Source organism: Mus pahari, chromosome 3 (genome assembly GCF_900095145.1).
Source record: "Mus pahari chromosome 3, PAHARI_EIJ_v1.1, whole genome shotgun sequence".
Classification (NCBI taxonomy): domain Eukaryota; kingdom Metazoa; phylum Chordata; class Mammalia; order Rodentia; family Muridae; genus Mus; species Mus pahari.
In genome coordinates, this window is record NC_034592.1 from 17,662,183 (window position 1) to 17,676,685 (window position 14,503).

Here is a 14,503-nt window from a genome sequence, read left to right on the forward strand (position 1 = left end):
ATCTAAGATACCTACAATATGTGCTACATCCCAGAAGTTAGGACCAATAATTTTTTTAACAGAAAAGGTTCTTTGCGGAACTGCACCTCTTGTCTGTCAGTAAAGGGCAATAAAAAATCGCTCTAGGTCTTTGACTTCAGTTTACATCTATGGACAGGAAGCCAGAACCTGGAGGACGAGGCAGAATGATGCTGAGGCAAGCCTGGGCTTCATAGTGAGGATCATATTTTTGTTTTCCAAATGGGTCGCTTGAGACCGGGTGGTGCTGAGGCTGCTTCTCCACTGCGCTCTGGGTTCTTAGGAGCTTTAACTCTGGGCGCAGGTACCAGTCGAACCAAAGCTCCCACCAAAGTACAACACGCCCCCCGAGATAGCGCCTGATTGGCTCGCCCTTCCCACACTCCGAGCCAAACTTACCTTTTGATTGGCTGTTCTGCGCTCCGTCCTGCGCTGGAGCCCTCCATTCTCTTGATTGGCTAGGCAACCACCTGAGCTCGCACGGGATTGGGCACTGGCAGAGCTGCGAGGGTCCCCGCTCTCTGATTCGTCGCACGGGCCAGCCTCACGGCCTGCACGCTGAATGGCTGCGCCACTACCTGCCATCGGCCTCGGATTGGGTGCGTGGCGTCTCCCCGGCGTGATAGGTCAGGACCACCGCCCCCCTTGCGCCCCATTGGCTGCTCAGCGAAGCCCGGTCTCCGGGTAAGATGGCAGCGGACGGACAGTGCTCGCTCCCCGCTTCATGGCGGCCAGTGACCCTCACCCACGTCGAATACCCTGCAGGTAAGAGCCTGCCCCGGCTCCGAGGACGTTCTCCCGGAGCTGCCGCCACAGCCCCGGGCGTTCGGGGCCGCGCGGACCGTCTTAGGGGCGCCGTGGAGCCGCGGTGGCAACTGTCAAACAGCGAGCCTTGGAGGGGCTCGGCCGGCGCGCGCGCCGCGCAGGCGCAGTGAAGCGGCGATGAGCTGGGAGAAATTGTGAGCGGCTCGCTCGTGCGCTCTGCGGCTGCGCGGCCGAGTCGCTCTCCGGGGTCCCGGGGTGCTGGTGGGCTGTCCTGGCCCGGGGGGAGTCTGGATGGGGCGGGCGAGGATCCGGGCCTGGACTTTGTCCCTTGTGCCCCGCCCTCCCCCGAGCCAGAGAGGTCGCACTCCTGCTCGGCCGTGCAGGGAGTGACAGTTTCCTTCACTACGCTGCGGGATGCTCGCTGGAGAAAGCTCCCGGTTGCAGGGAGTGTGCGAGCCCAGGCCAGGTTTGGGAGAATTTGCGGCGCCACGCCCTGAGCAACGCGGCAGAGGCCAGCCGCCAAGGGGGCATGCAGCCCCTGGGAGCCTGACTTGTAAGAGCTTCCATCTGACACGCCTCTGGGAGTGCCCGCCTCTCTGGTGGGAAGGTCCATTAGCCACGGTTCTGAAGTTCCGGCTCCGTAGAGTGGAGCGGAGCTTAGGCCTTGGGGTGAGACGTTTCCGGGCTCCAGGTTAGGCACCACCCCTCCAGTCACTTCATCTTAAGTGGCTCCGAGTACAGTGTCTCCTTTCTGTAATGGTGTGTGACTCAAATGACCACAGGCCTGAGAGGTGCTGGGCACAGAGTCTGGCCCAAAGTGGACACCCAGTAAATACCTGTAGTTTATCTCTCTAGCTTGCCAGCACCCTCCCTGGATAAATGTTTGTTGCTGAGCAGCCCGGGGCCCCTTACTGGCCTCTGGTTGTCCAGGAAGGGCCTGTCCTCTTGGGTAGAGAGACCTGAGAGCTTGGGTCTGCCGAGGACACAGGGCCACAGGCCAGGAGAACTTTGGCTCTGAGCGTTCTGGGTTATACTTGAGGTGTGGCAGTCCAGGGTTGGGCCTTATCAAAGTGCCTGTTCATTATCTAACCACCCATCCATCCATTCATTCTGCATTCCCTTAGCATCTCCCAAGTGCTAGGCCCTGGGCCAGCTCGGGGTTTGGAATGAAGACCCTGCACTCCTGTGGAAAGTCTCTGTTCCAGGGGAGGGGAACCAGGCCTGGAGAAGGGGGGAGACTTGACTGGGGTCTCCACAGCTTCCCGACTCTCCCTCTCTGGCGTCAGAGTAGCTTCTTGGAGGGCTCATGGCCTTTCAGGAGAGAAGATGCCTGCAGCTGTGAACACCATAACACATACAAGGCTGTGTGTGATGTGGGACCTGGTTGAGCCCAAGGCTATCTGGCAAGGTAGCCCTGCACATGTCACTCACTACACTGAACATGCTCCTTCCATGCCTGAGTCCTGTGGCGTGTCATACATTGCTACACTCGAGCCAGTAGGTTATGGAGACCTTGTCACTACCCTAAAGTACAGAGGGCAAAGAGGCCCTACACAGCTGCTTACACTAGCCAGTGGGTCACCATGTCCCAGTCACACACCTCACCAGTCAGGCTGAGAGTGTTGGGACGGCGGGCTCTCATCCGTGTGATTTGTGGTGTGCTGGCTCCTAGCTTTTGTTTTTTGAGTTCACCTAAGCAGCATCCTGGGTGGGGGAAGCCACGTGTGTATGTATGGGTCCAGAAGTAGGACAGCACAGCGTGTTCAGGGAGCTGGAGTAATGTCCCTGCAACTGGAGCAGAGGGTGGGAGGGAAGTGGGCCAGGTCTGCACGGACTCTGGTAAGCAGGGCCTAAGGAAACACATCCCAGGGGCCAGGGAGGCGTGTGGGAGAGAGAGAGCTGAGGCTGGAGGCCAGGCTGCTATAAGACAACCTGAGGAACTGGTCAGAGGTTTAGGGATCCTAGCTGCTGTTCCCTGTCCCCATAGCCCAGCAGTTATCAGTTGAACTGTGACAGTCGGGATCTCAGGGATGGGGACATGGATTCAGAGAAGGGAGGGCAGTCACGCAGAGTTACTTAGAGGGATGTGTGTGTGAGCGTCAGCATTTGAACCTAGGTTTCTGGCCAACTCTAAGTCAGTCTTTCGTGGTAAGGCCAGGTAAGGTATGTATGAATCTATCCCTTAAGGCCTGGAATCTGCTCTCTGCCCTCACCGGGTGTATTGTGCCTGTTTGTGTAAAGGCAGACTGCTAGTGTGGGCCAGTTCCCATACCGGGTTCACCTAGCCTCTGATCACCGTGTGCAAGCGGCCTGTGTGCCAGAGACCTTTGCCAGGCATGTGACGTCACTCCTACACAGTTCTGGGGAAGACACATCCCAAAGGAAAGGTTGGGGAGGGTTAGGGAGGTAGACTTGCCTGAGTTCCTGCAAGTTCCTGCATTCACTTCTGCTCCAGGAAGTGAATGATGGCACCTGGCCTTAGAGTAGCTTTTTAGTCTGCCACCTTGTTTCAGTGGTGAGAGTGGCCTTTGGACTGGACGCAGCCAACCCTGCCTGTCCAGAGACACGCCTCTAATCTTAGCCTCCGCCTCTCCGAGAGGCCAGTGGTCCTCACTGGCTCCCTCCAGGCTTTGGCAGGAGAGGAAACAGTGCCTGGCCTATGGAGAAGCTTTGAGAAACTGCTAACTGTTGTGGGTGGCCCTGCTGGAGTCTCCAGTGTCTCTCTCTCCAGTGTCTGGGAGACCACAGGCTTCTCCAGAGGCCCCAGCCCCATGCCAGATCAGACCTTGGGGTTCAGGCTTCCCTGCTGGCAGAGTGATGGGTACAATATCTCAACCAGGCCAGATACTGGCCTCCAGCCAGGTCCCATGTCTCTCTGATTGTGTAACTTGAACAAGTCACATAGCCATGCTGAGACTCACTTCCTTCTGTAAAATGGGGACAAACAGAGACCTTCTTGAAACTCAAGGTGTGTGGATCCCTTACAGCTGTGGGGGCGTTGGAATGTCCATGGCTGTGGCCCTGGGCTCTAGGACCTCCCCTTTTGTTTAAGCCCTGTTGACTTTCAAGGGCCTGAGCCCTTTTCTGACCCCATGCCCTGTCTCATGCTGTTCCTCTGTCCCCACAGGTGATCTGTCTGGCCACCTCCTGGCCTACCTGAGCCTCAGCCCTATTTTTGTCATTGTTGGTTTTGTGACCCTCATCATATTCAAGCGGGAGCTACACACGGTGAGCTTTGGCCCCAGCCGTTGGCCAGAACCCTCTTTTGGCCTACGGTGCCTTTCCCGGCAAAGCCTGTAGGGATCTCCTGGCTGGGCCCAGGTCCTTCACTCACTGGTCCGGGCTGTGCATTGAGAGACCACGGTCCCGGGCACTGAGTGGCGGGGACTGGGTGGCGGCCAGCAGGTATGCAGAGGCACAGCTGAGTGCCTGTCTTTGCCAGCAGATTTCATTCCTTGGGGGACTGGCACTGAATGAGGGCGTCAACTGGCTGATCAAACACGTCATCCAGGAGCCTCGGCCCTGTGGAGGTAGGGCTGAGACTTGGGGATCCAGATCATCATGTTGGACACTGAGGAAGCCTGTATCTGCCATGATACCCTGTTCGTTTTCTCCCCCAGGCCCCCACACGGCAGTGGGCACTAAGTACGGGATGCCCTCCAGCCATTCCCAATTCATGTGGTTCTTCTCCGTCTACTCCTTCCTCTTCCTGTATTTAAGGTGAGAGCCCACCCATCCCCTGCCTTGTGCTGTGCTCTGCTGGGGACTGCTGCACTAAGGCTTTGGACGGGACCAGGGGCTGCTGGGGGGCCGGGAACAGGCTGTGGGCTGGGGCTGGCTGATGGGCCTCTTTTCCCAGAATGCACCAAACAAATAACGCCAGGTTCTTGGACTTGCTGTGGAGGCACGTGCTGTCTCTAGGGCTCCTCACCGCGGCCTTTCTCGTCTCCTATAGCAGGTATGGAGGGAGGAGGAGCCCCACCCTGCAGCCTGCCTACCTGGGTCCTATTAGGTCAGAGTGGCTTTTGAACAGCCTCTGTGGACCTGGGCCCCGACACTGTAGGTTATGACTGGAAAAAGAACCCAGTCTCTAATTTTAACAGACAGGGCTCCAACTGCCCTTCCCAATGTAGCAGCTAAGCAGTGATTTTAACAGTGGCTTCTTGCATTAGCCATTTGTTCCCAGCTTTCTGGGGTGGGGAGTGGAGTGGGGAGTGGGGCTCTGCAGACAGGCTCCGGTTTGAGCTGGACATGAAGGAGCAGGTGTGGAGATGGCTTGTTTCTGCATGCCTGCTGCCCTCTGACGTGCCCGTTCTATCTGTGTGTCTTCACACCTATACCCAGGATCCTGAGGAACCTGTTAGGAGCATCAGGCATGGGGTATTGTGTAGGCCTCGCCTGGTTGGCTCTCATGAATTTCCTCTCTGGCCTTGGCCCAGGGTCTACCTGCTGTACCACACCTGGAGCCAGGTGTTTTATGGGGGCGTGGCTGGAAGCCTCATGGCCGTCGCCTGGTTCATCATCACCCAGGAAGTCCTCACTCCATTGTTCCCCAGGATAGCAGCCTGGTAACCGCGTCCCTGTCCCAGCTCCGTGTCCCTGCCCGTCCTGCACTTACATATGGAGAGCTTTGTCCTGGATGGCCCAGTGTTCGGGCCTCTGACGGCACAAGGCTTAGAACCCACTGCCTTGGCTACCACCTCCCCCGGGGGCGTGTGGGTCTCCCAGGGTTAGCAGCCACAGTGCCATGCTCTGTCCTTGCCTTGGCACCTAGAGACTTAGAGGGCAGCCAGAGTCTGTGGAGCCGTGGAGGAGGATGTGGGGCTCCAGGACCTGTTGGGACGTCTAGCTTGGTGGTCTGCTCATACCCTCACTGTGGCCCTGGCTCTTGGGTATCTGTCTCTCCAGGCCCATCTCCGAGTTTTTCCTCATCCGGGACACGAGCCTCATTCCCAATGTGCTCTGGTTTGAGTACACAGTAACCAGGGCAGAAGCCAGGTGAGTGAAGGGGACAGCAGTCATCACTGCCACTCCCCACCCTGTTGGAAGGCTCCTCAGAAGCTAGACACTTGCTTCTGTTTCTGACACTGACGTGTGCTGTGCTCCCATTTTTTTCAGGTAGGTAAGCTGAGGCTCAGAGAAGGAAGCTGCTTGAGCTCCGTCTGTTAGTGGGGGAGGGAGCAGGTGGGAAGCTGCTGGCCCAGTATGTCCACTTTTACCTCTAAAGCCCTGGGCCTCAGGGGTCTTCAGGGCCACGAGTGTGGCCACCCCAGCTCTAATCAGCTTTCTCTTAGGCGGGTAAAGCTGAGGCCCACTGACAGCTTTCTCTTAGGCGGGTAAAGCTGAGGCCCACTGACAGCTTTCTCTTAGGTGGGTAAGCTGAGGCCCACTGACAGCTTTCTCTTAGGTGGGTAAGCTGAGGCCCACTGAGCTGGGGGCCAGCTTGACACAGAGTACAAGCTGGGGCAAAGCCGGACTTTGGCGTCTCCTGACTCACACTCTTCTACTTAACTTCTCCCAGTCTGGCATGGAGTACCTCAGGGCTGGGGACACCCAGCTTCTCCCTAGGTCTGAGAGGAGCTGAGGCAGGTCAGGCACCCGAGAAAGCCTGGGAGATTTTCCAAGAGGGTAATGGGAGCCATCAGAAAGGGTAGAGCAGGGTAGGTGTCCAGCAGCTAAGCAATGTGTTAGCTACTACGCAAGGTCCACAGTATCCTAACAAGCTTAAGGGTAAAGCCTGGCTCCCTGAGGAAAGGGGATTTGAGGGTTAGGGCAAGGCAATCCCATTAGTGGCAGAAAGGCCCCAGTTGCCTCAGGCTCAGCTCCCCACCTGGCACCCAGGGTGGCCAGCGCTGTCTCACCCTGCTCAGCCAGCTGCCACCGCCTTCATTCTCCCCCGTCCTCTGTTCCGTGTGCAGAGGCTGAGCGCAGAGACAGACAGCCACGCTCTCACCTTCCCCGTGTTCACAGCAGCAGGGACCATGAGAAGGAAGGGACAGCCACATGATCCATGTTAGCAAGCAAAGCTCAGAGGCTTAGAGAGTGACAGGATCCCAAATCAGAGCAGGACGGTCTACCGGCCTCCCAGGAGGACGCAGGCCACAGCCACAGGGAGGACAGAGAAGCATCTCAGATGAGCAACAGCAGCATGCATGGTGCTTTCCAGTGTGAGAGCCAGGGGAGCAAGTTGGAGGGCTGGGGCCACATCACACCAGGACCCTGCGGGCCATGTTAGCTTTCTAGTTCTCCAGGTCCCTCACCCAAGCACTGTTCTGAGCCTCAGCTAGCCCTCCAGAGAACAGCAGAGGTTCTTCTGTTTCCAGCCTGGGAACCCCTCAGTGCACCTTCCTCTGCTTGCTTCCTCTTACGGGAAGAGCATACCGCCTTTCTGTAGCTGCTTTGGTAGTAGGTAATAGCAGAAGAACCTCGGGCTGACTTGTCTACAATTAGTCAGGCCCAGCCAAGTACCACTGACCTTTCTTGTTTTGCCCATCCCCTGGCTCACTTCCTGAGCTCAAAACCTAGGCCATCATGATACAGCCCAGACAAATGCTCCTCAGGTTCCAGTCCACGGCAGCGGCTCGGATTGGCCTGGCTCTGGCCCGGATGGCTATGGTTTGGTGTTGAGACTAAGCAGGGAGCTGTGGGACTGACTGGCCACTCAGTACCAGACATCCCCGGATCTAAGCCAGCCCCATTTTGCAGGAACAGACAGCGCAAACTGGGAACGAAACTGCAGTGACTGGTGGGTGTGGCTGGGTCTAGCCTCCGAATCTGGCCTGCACCATGCCTTGCAGGATGGACAGAATGATGGATGGAGGGGTGAAGCAGAGACCTCTACAGACCAGAGTCACCAAGTGGAGCCTTTTTTTTCTTATTTTAATTTCAATGGACACGGTGGACCAAAGTGCTGAGTCAGGTCCTCAGCCAGCACCCTGGGAGGGCCTGCTGTGTGTGGGTCACATGGCCAGAGCCCCTGTCTCTGCTGCTGCCAGCTCCTGACTGGGTGGAAAGTGCTCTTGGCATGGGCCTCAGTGTGTGGGCAGAGCGTGTGTACCTCTGGTTCTGAAATCAGGAAGTGCAGGTAGTGGAATGCACACTATTTATTCTTTTGGGATTGTCCAGTTGATGCTGAAGAGGCTGCTCTGCAGCGGCTGCCCTGTGTACACAGGGCCAAGGTTAGCTCCCAGACCCTGTGCTCTGAGCCTCAGGCAGGACAGCCTGCCTCCTGCTGGGCCTGAGCAGGGCCTAGGGCCCAGGAGTGAGGCCTCCCCTGCTGTCCCTGCCACCATCGCCATTCCAGAACCCTGTCAGTGTTTCCTGAGTCAGCACCTGTCCGTCTGTAGGCTGGGCTGCTTGCTGGCTTGTGTTCTTCCCTCTATCACCCCGACATCACAAGGGCTTTCTCCGGTCCTCTATCCCTTCCTGACAAAAGAGCCTGCACAGACGGGTGAGCACACCCAAGCGTTTACAGCTCCTTTTGTCTGGCCATCGGGTAGCAGTCTGTCTTCATCCCCACTTGAACAAAAGAGAGGAACCAGGAGCTGGGATGCTGGCAGTATGGCAGCACAGACACCCTCTCCCCATCGCCTGCCCCATGTGCTCTGGATTTGTCCCTGTCCTTCCTGGCCTGCCCTGGAGGGTGGAAACCAGTGCAGGTTGGTCCTGGGGTCTGCCTGGGTGTGGGCTCTCTGATCCCACCGCCCCAGCTTCCAGGAGTCCCTTTTAAGGGCCTCTCTCCAGGTTGCCCTGCCACAGCTGTGGAGATGCTTCCAGAACTGAAGCAGCCCCTGGGGAGCTGTTGCACCCTCCCCTGTTTCTCCGTGGAGGTCCCTAACCTGCTGCTGAAGCACAAGTTTTTGGTGCTTTCCTTTGTGTTTGTTAAAGGCCGTGTCCAAGCCCCTCAGATGCCAGGGCCAGGGCTGGTTTCTAGGGAGGTAGGTCAGTCACATCCCCCCCCCCCCTAGGATTTTTATTTTTTACTTTTTGCCTGAGACAAGCCAAGTGTGAGGTGGTTTAAGAAATCAAATGAAATTGTTTACTATTGTTTTAAAATAAAATCTGAAACTCTGGAGGCTGAGTATACATTGAGCTTCTGAAAGGAGGCTGGGACAGCTGGGGCACACGTGGCCCTCAGGGACAAGGATGTGGTAAGACCATGAAGTCACAAGCATTTCCAGGATATTTAGTCCCCTTTAGCCCCCAAAGTGAGGATTTGAATGACATCTGCCACGGACTGCCAGCCTCTGGTGCATAGCTATGCCACTATGTCTGGTCTGTGCCTCTGTCAGAAGCCCGCCCTGCCTGTCTGCCTCTGGCCAGGTTTCCCTCCACAGAATAGTCCTGCCCTTCACAGGGCTTCCATATCCAACTCCACGTGCATTGTCTGCCTCAGAACTGCCTGCCAAGCTGATGACCAGAGGCCTTGCAGCACTGAGCACAGGCTGGCTGAGGCAGGTCATGTGCTACACCCTCTGGGTAGGGGGATGTGGGAGATACATGCTTACATGTGGGAAGCCTGCTGAAGCAGTTGGGTTATGACTTCTAACTAGTAGTGGTCCCCAGGAGAAAATGTATTCTAGACTTCAAATTACTATTAGAGTTTTTAGTTACAGTGGAGTTGAGCTCTGCTCTGTGGCCTAGTCAGAACTAGGATACAACCCTGGGGAAATCTGGTTAGCCCCTGCTAGCACCCTGGCTAGGCAGTTCCTTTCTGTATGCTTGCTACCCTGGGACGGCTGAGGGGTGTGGTGAGCACCTGGGTGAGCTGAGCTTCAGAGTCTCAAGACCTTCCCTGACTTACAGATGACTAATGTACTCTTGGGAGCCTGCCATTTAGTAGCAGGGACATTAGCTTCTCTGAGGTGGTTTCATCCTATGTAACAGTCCCTGCCTCAGGTGAGCACAGGTCAGTCAGGCCATGGAGCACTACACAGGGGTGCCAGCCTTCCAGCCCCACATTCCAAGCACATGAACCCAGGGACTTCCGCAGGACGTGTGCTCTCTAGCAGGTGTCAGGGTGGGGTTTCTGATAGCTTCTCCAGCCATGTTTGTATCGACTGGGCCTCTAGTGTGTCCCTGCTCCATTGCCTCTCCTGCTGAGTGCAGGCCAGCTGCACCTGGCTTGGGGCTGGGGAGTTTTTGCCACCCCAGATCCATAGCATTGCACTAACCACGGGACTTGGGAAGGCCTAAACCAGGACAGGAAGGTGGCTCGTTAGGGTTTGGTGACATCCTTAGCTCAGCACCTCAGTTCTCACAGCTCAGCCTGAGGATGTCTCTGGAAGCTTGCTGGCCCTCACTGCCTGCTTGGATACCAGTTCGCTGAACCAGAGACAGGTAGAAGATGGCAGGGCCAGGCATCTGCCCTGCTTGCCCCTCAGCTGAATCAACTTCACCAGCACTTCTTCCCTTTATTGATCACCTGGCATAACCACACTGACTGCAGCAAGAATCACACTGAATGGAAGCAAGAAGTCTGGGGCTCAGGAGTCACCAGAATGTAGCAGCAGGGAGATGGCACCTTGAGGTGGGTTGGTGGAGGCTGGGCCTCAGATGTCCCTTTAGCTATTGATCGGGAGGCTGAGAGCCCTCATCAATAGCCAATCCTCTGACTCCTGTTTCTTGGGCACCAATGAAGACAGATTTTGGCCTGGCTGTGGAGATGACAAGAGATTGGCCAGGGCTGAGGAAAGGAACTCTTCCCAGCCCCTGCTGTGAGAAGGCATGGGCTGAACTGGTTCTCTTCTCCGTGGTTCACGGAGGTGGATGATACGGTGGGGACCTGGGCCTTAGTCTTGTTCAGCCTCTGGACTCAGCCCTGCACATGGACTCCGGCAGGTGCTAAGGACAGGGCCTGGAAGGCACTTGGCATGGACCTTGGGGCCTTGCTAGAGAATGCTTTTCTGGCTCAAACTGGAGAGCACAGGAGCCAAGGAAGTGAGCCATGGCAGGTGTCCATCTATCCCAAAGTGGGTTTGGCTGTGGAAGTGGCAGGCCCGGGTCTGGGCTCAGAGCTTGGCCCTGGGGTGGTTCTGGAGTAGGGTGCGCATGTCCAGTAGAGCTTTCTCCAAGTAGTGAGCCATGCGGGCGGCGTTGGTCTCAGCACAGCTGTTGTAGGCTGACACGGAGAAGTTGATATGGGCCTCCATGGGGTTGTAGCAGATGCCATAACCATCTGGGACCACAGGTCCAAAGAACATGACACAGTCTGTCTTGGCAGGGACCTAGGGACAGCAGGAGCTAAGCTTTCATACCCAGGCCTGCAGTGGCCTCTCGGTATCTACTCCTGTCTTGTGCTCTTCCCTTTTCGCCAAAGGATGAGCCTGCCTTCACATTCCTGGAGGGAGCAGTCCTCCCTCTGCACTCACTCCTCAGGGCTCCTATAGTGCTGTGCTCCCTCTGCCCTCCTCAGGGCTCCCAGCATTGCCCCTAGGCCATGCCTGCCTCCTTGCCTGTGCTCCACAGGCAAGCCTGGGAGCTTCCTGGGACTGTGGCTTGTGTGTAGCTGTGTCCCAGCACCCAGCACCTGCCAGCTGGTACTCAGCAGGTAGTCAGTCTCAGCTGGCCAATGAGTTAATGGAGCATTCTCTCTCCTAAGAGGTCTCAGTCTTTCCATCCTTGTTACAGTAGTGTCCCTACCCCAAGCTCCTGCTTGGGAACCCACTTAATTTGGCAGTGAGCCTCTGGTGCCGTATGTGGGCCACATCACCGATAAGGCCCAGCTGCCCGTGGGCTGTAAAGATTATATTTTATGTGTGTATGCCTGAGTGTAAGTGTGTGTGTGTGTGCCCAGAGGCCAGCAGAGGACATCTGATCCCCAGGATTTAAGGTTACAGGTGATTGTAAACAACCTGATGTGGGTGCTGGGAAGTGAACCTGGGTCCTTTGGAAGGACAGCAAGTACTCTTAGCCATCTCTCCAGCCCCTGCCAATGAGTTCTGTCACCAGCATCCTGGGGCACCTGAGCCAGTGGCCTACCTGGCTGGTAGAAAGGTTGAAGTGCATAGCAATGGCATAAGAGGTGTCCATGAAGATGTCAGGCATGCTGACCAGGTCCTCGATGGCCTGCAGCTTTAGACCCAGTAGGTGCCGGTCAAAGGCCTCCCCTCGGATGGCCTGTGGGCGGGAGATCTGTCAGAGGTAGTGCCACAGGCTCACAGGGCATCCTCCCTCGGGACCCTGTGGCAGTGCTGGCCCTTCCAGACACTGGTCTCTTAGAACATGAGATCAATGTGTCTAGGCAGGTGTCCTCACCTCGAGGATGGGGAGACCCAGAGTTAAGGAGGGCAGCCTTCTGCCCAGGGAGGCAGAGCAGTGCAGGGTAAACACGAGGGAGAGCTACAGACTGCATGGAACATGATGAGGGCCTGTGTATGCCATGGAGCAAGGGCAGGGCTTATACAGGCTATATAATAGGTGGTGTCTGTCCACGTGTTTAACAGGGCAGTGTCTGCACATGCTGTGTGACGTGGATGGGGCAAGTGTGCACTACATGACTGGCAGTGTGTGCATGCCTTGTAGCATGGGCACACACTGATGGCCACGCCATCACCTTCCTGGCTGTAGGCCCAACTGCTGGCAAACAGGAGAGGTGCCAAGAGAGAGTGGGAAACATAGATCCCAGGGCCTGTGCCCACTGTGATCATGGAAGGGCCTGTGCTAACTGTGATCATGGAAGGGCCTGTGCCCACTGTGATCATGGAAGGGACTGGAACCAGGGTGGTTACTAGGATGACCCTAGTTTTACCAACTTTCAAATGGCATAATTTGAGTTTTGTTTGTTTGTTCAAGACAGGGTTTCTCTGTGTAGTCCTGGCTATCCTGGAACTCACTCTGTAGACCAGGCTGGCCTCAGAAATCCACCTGCCTTTGCCTCCTGAGTGCTGGGATTAAAGGTGCACCACCACTGCCCGGCTCAAATGGCATTATTAATTTAAAATAGATTTCGAGGTGCTCTAGAACTCTGGGAAGTCGTAGTTCTTAGCAGGAATGGACAGGAAGATAGACAGGACAAACAGGCAGGATAAGGAACACGAACAGGGTTCACTTACTCGGTCAGTGTAGGCTCGGTGGGCCTGCACAGCCTTCCGAAGCAGATCTACCTTCTGGTGCTCCTGGGGGTGGGTGGGAACAGGGGAAGCTGAAGCCCTGTCCTTCTCTCCCTCTCCCACCTTAGCAGCTCGCTCTTCACCCAGCACCACAGCAAGTACTGCATTCCCATCTCCTCATTCTCTAGAGCCCAGCACTCACTCTGGCTGGCGTGCCTCAGCAGCCAGAAAGCTTAGAACTAAATTCATGGCTCCATCGTCTGTTAAGTTCCCTTTGCCCACTGTGGAGCTGAAATACCACAAAGGTACAATCCATTCGCAGAGAGTCAACAGGAAAGGAGGAGAGGCCCAAGCTCAGGCCACACACCCTTGCTCAAGCCCTCTCACCGGCACTGTCGAGTCACCCATGCCTTTGACAAAGGCCAGCGAGTCGATGGAGGCTGAGCGGATGGTGTCCGTGCGGCCCAGGTGAAACATGCGCAGAGAGGCACTTTCATACGTGGCACACGCCTGCCCATAGATCCTGGGTGGGAGGTGGGTCTCAGTATGTCGCGTTTCCGCAGGGCTGCCTATACCTCCCCTCCCCTGTGGGGCCAGTGGTCGGGCAGGGCGCACCTGTAGTATGCCAGCTGCAGGGCTATCTGGATGAAGGCATCAGGGCTTAGCTTCTCTGACTTGGGGAAGTCCTTTCCAAAGTGATGGAACGTCAGCATCATGATGTCCAGGTCCTGGATCATGCTGGGGTGGAGACATGAGAGGGAGGCATGGGTGAGAAGCAGGACCTGGAAGCCTTGTGGCTGGTCCTCCCCTAACAGGACCCAGCCCTGCACTCACATGCTGATGTTCTGTTTGGCCTTCTCTATGTCGTTCTTGATCTCGGGTGTGATGTTGAACCGCAGCTTCTTGGGCATTGGCAAGGGCACCATAGGAGACCGCACTAGCTCAGGCTTTTTTCTGCATGAGACAGGAAAGCCTAAGGCTCATGCTGGTGTCACTGAAGCCCAGGAATGCCCCTGAGACAGGTGGGGAGGAGGAGTCCCTGAAGTTAGGGGCAGGAGGTTCAGAGATTGGGCGTTAGCTCTGTGAAAACTGACTTCACTCCAGCCTTCCAGAGGTCAGATGGAAGCCAGGTGTCATGGCACACACCTTTAGTCTTCCCACTTAGAGGAGGCAGAGGCAGAGGATTTCTGAGTTTGAGGCTAGCCTGAATCAGCTAGGGAATTCTGGGCCAACCAGTGAGACTGTTTAAAACCAACCAAACAAAAAGAGGCCAGATGGAGAGGGTCTGGGGAAACAGCCCTGTCCACAGTCACCAAGCTGGGAAGTTTAGGGCTAGAGGCAGACTCAAAACACTACAGCACTGCAGCTTCCTTCAGCTCAGCAGCCCAGCGTGCGGCTGCTCAGCTCTTCCAGAGGTCCTGAGTTCAAACCACATGGTGGTTCACAACCATCTCTAATGGCATCTAATGCCCTCTTCTGGTGTGCAGGCATACATACAGACAAAGCAACCATATACATAAAATGCATAAACAAAACTTTTGTAAAAAAAATCTTCTAAGCCACCAGTGGGGCTCACCTTTAATCCCAGCACTTGGGAGGCAGAGGCAGAGGCAGGCGGATTTCTGAGTTCAAGGCCAGCCTGGTCTACAAAGTGAGTTCCAGGACAGCCA

General features: G+C 56.1%; 2 protein-coding genes across 5 annotated transcripts in view; one reads left to right on the plus strand and one right to left on the minus strand.

The window, feature by feature from the left end:
- Window positions 1–522: 522 nt before the first annotated feature.
- On the plus strand, window positions 523–8,857 carry Dolpp1 (dolichyldiphosphatase 1). The gene is made up of 8 exons (XM_021193257.1): window positions 523–783; window positions 3,911–4,011; window positions 4,229–4,313; window positions 4,404–4,503; window positions 4,643–4,741; window positions 5,223–5,351; window positions 5,692–5,781; window positions 7,489–8,857. Exons 1-8 carry the CDS (start codon window positions 708–710, stop codon window positions 7,523–7,525), a joined length of 717 nt encoding a protein of 238 aa, XP_021048916.1. The 5' UTR covers window positions 523–707; the 3' UTR covers window positions 7,526–8,857.
- Crat (carnitine O-acetyltransferase) overlaps window positions 8,820–14,503 on the minus strand; it is a 15,129-nt gene continuing 9,445 nt past the window's right edge. For 3 of the 4 annotated variants that reach the window (XM_029536192.1, XM_029536195.1, XM_029536193.1), the window contains 6 exons: window positions 13,668–13,787; window positions 13,449–13,571; window positions 13,221–13,356; window positions 12,837–12,899; window positions 11,764–11,901; window positions 8,820–11,009 (listed from right to left, as the gene is read on the minus strand). In XM_029536192.1, coding sequence (XP_029392052.1) covers window positions 10,794–11,009; window positions 11,764–11,901; window positions 12,837–12,899; window positions 13,221–13,356; window positions 13,449–13,571; window positions 13,668–13,787 — 796 coding nt within the window. In that variant the 3' untranslated portion in view covers window positions 8,820–10,793. The remainder of the gene's footprint in view (window positions 11,010–11,763; window positions 11,902–12,836; window positions 12,900–13,220; window positions 13,357–13,448; window positions 13,572–13,667; window positions 13,788–14,503) is intronic. The other variant, XM_021192927.2, reaches the window with a different exon arrangement.

What these genes read in the sequence shown, in the direction of transcription:
- Dolpp1 (XM_021193257.1), top strand. Translation starts at nt 708, where the DNA reads ATGGCAGCGGACGGACAGTGCTCGCTCCCCGCTTCATGGCGGCCAGTG. An exon ending in TCAAGCGGGAGCTACACACG is followed by an intron (nt 4,012 to 4,228) that starts GTGAGCTTTGGC and finishes CTTTGCCAGCAG; the next exon opens with ATTTCATTCCTTGGGGGACT. An exon ending in TTTCTCGTCTCCTATAGCAG is followed by an intron (nt 4,742 to 5,222) that starts GTATGGAGGGAG and finishes GCCTTGGCCCAG; the next exon opens with GGTCTACCTGCTGTACCACA.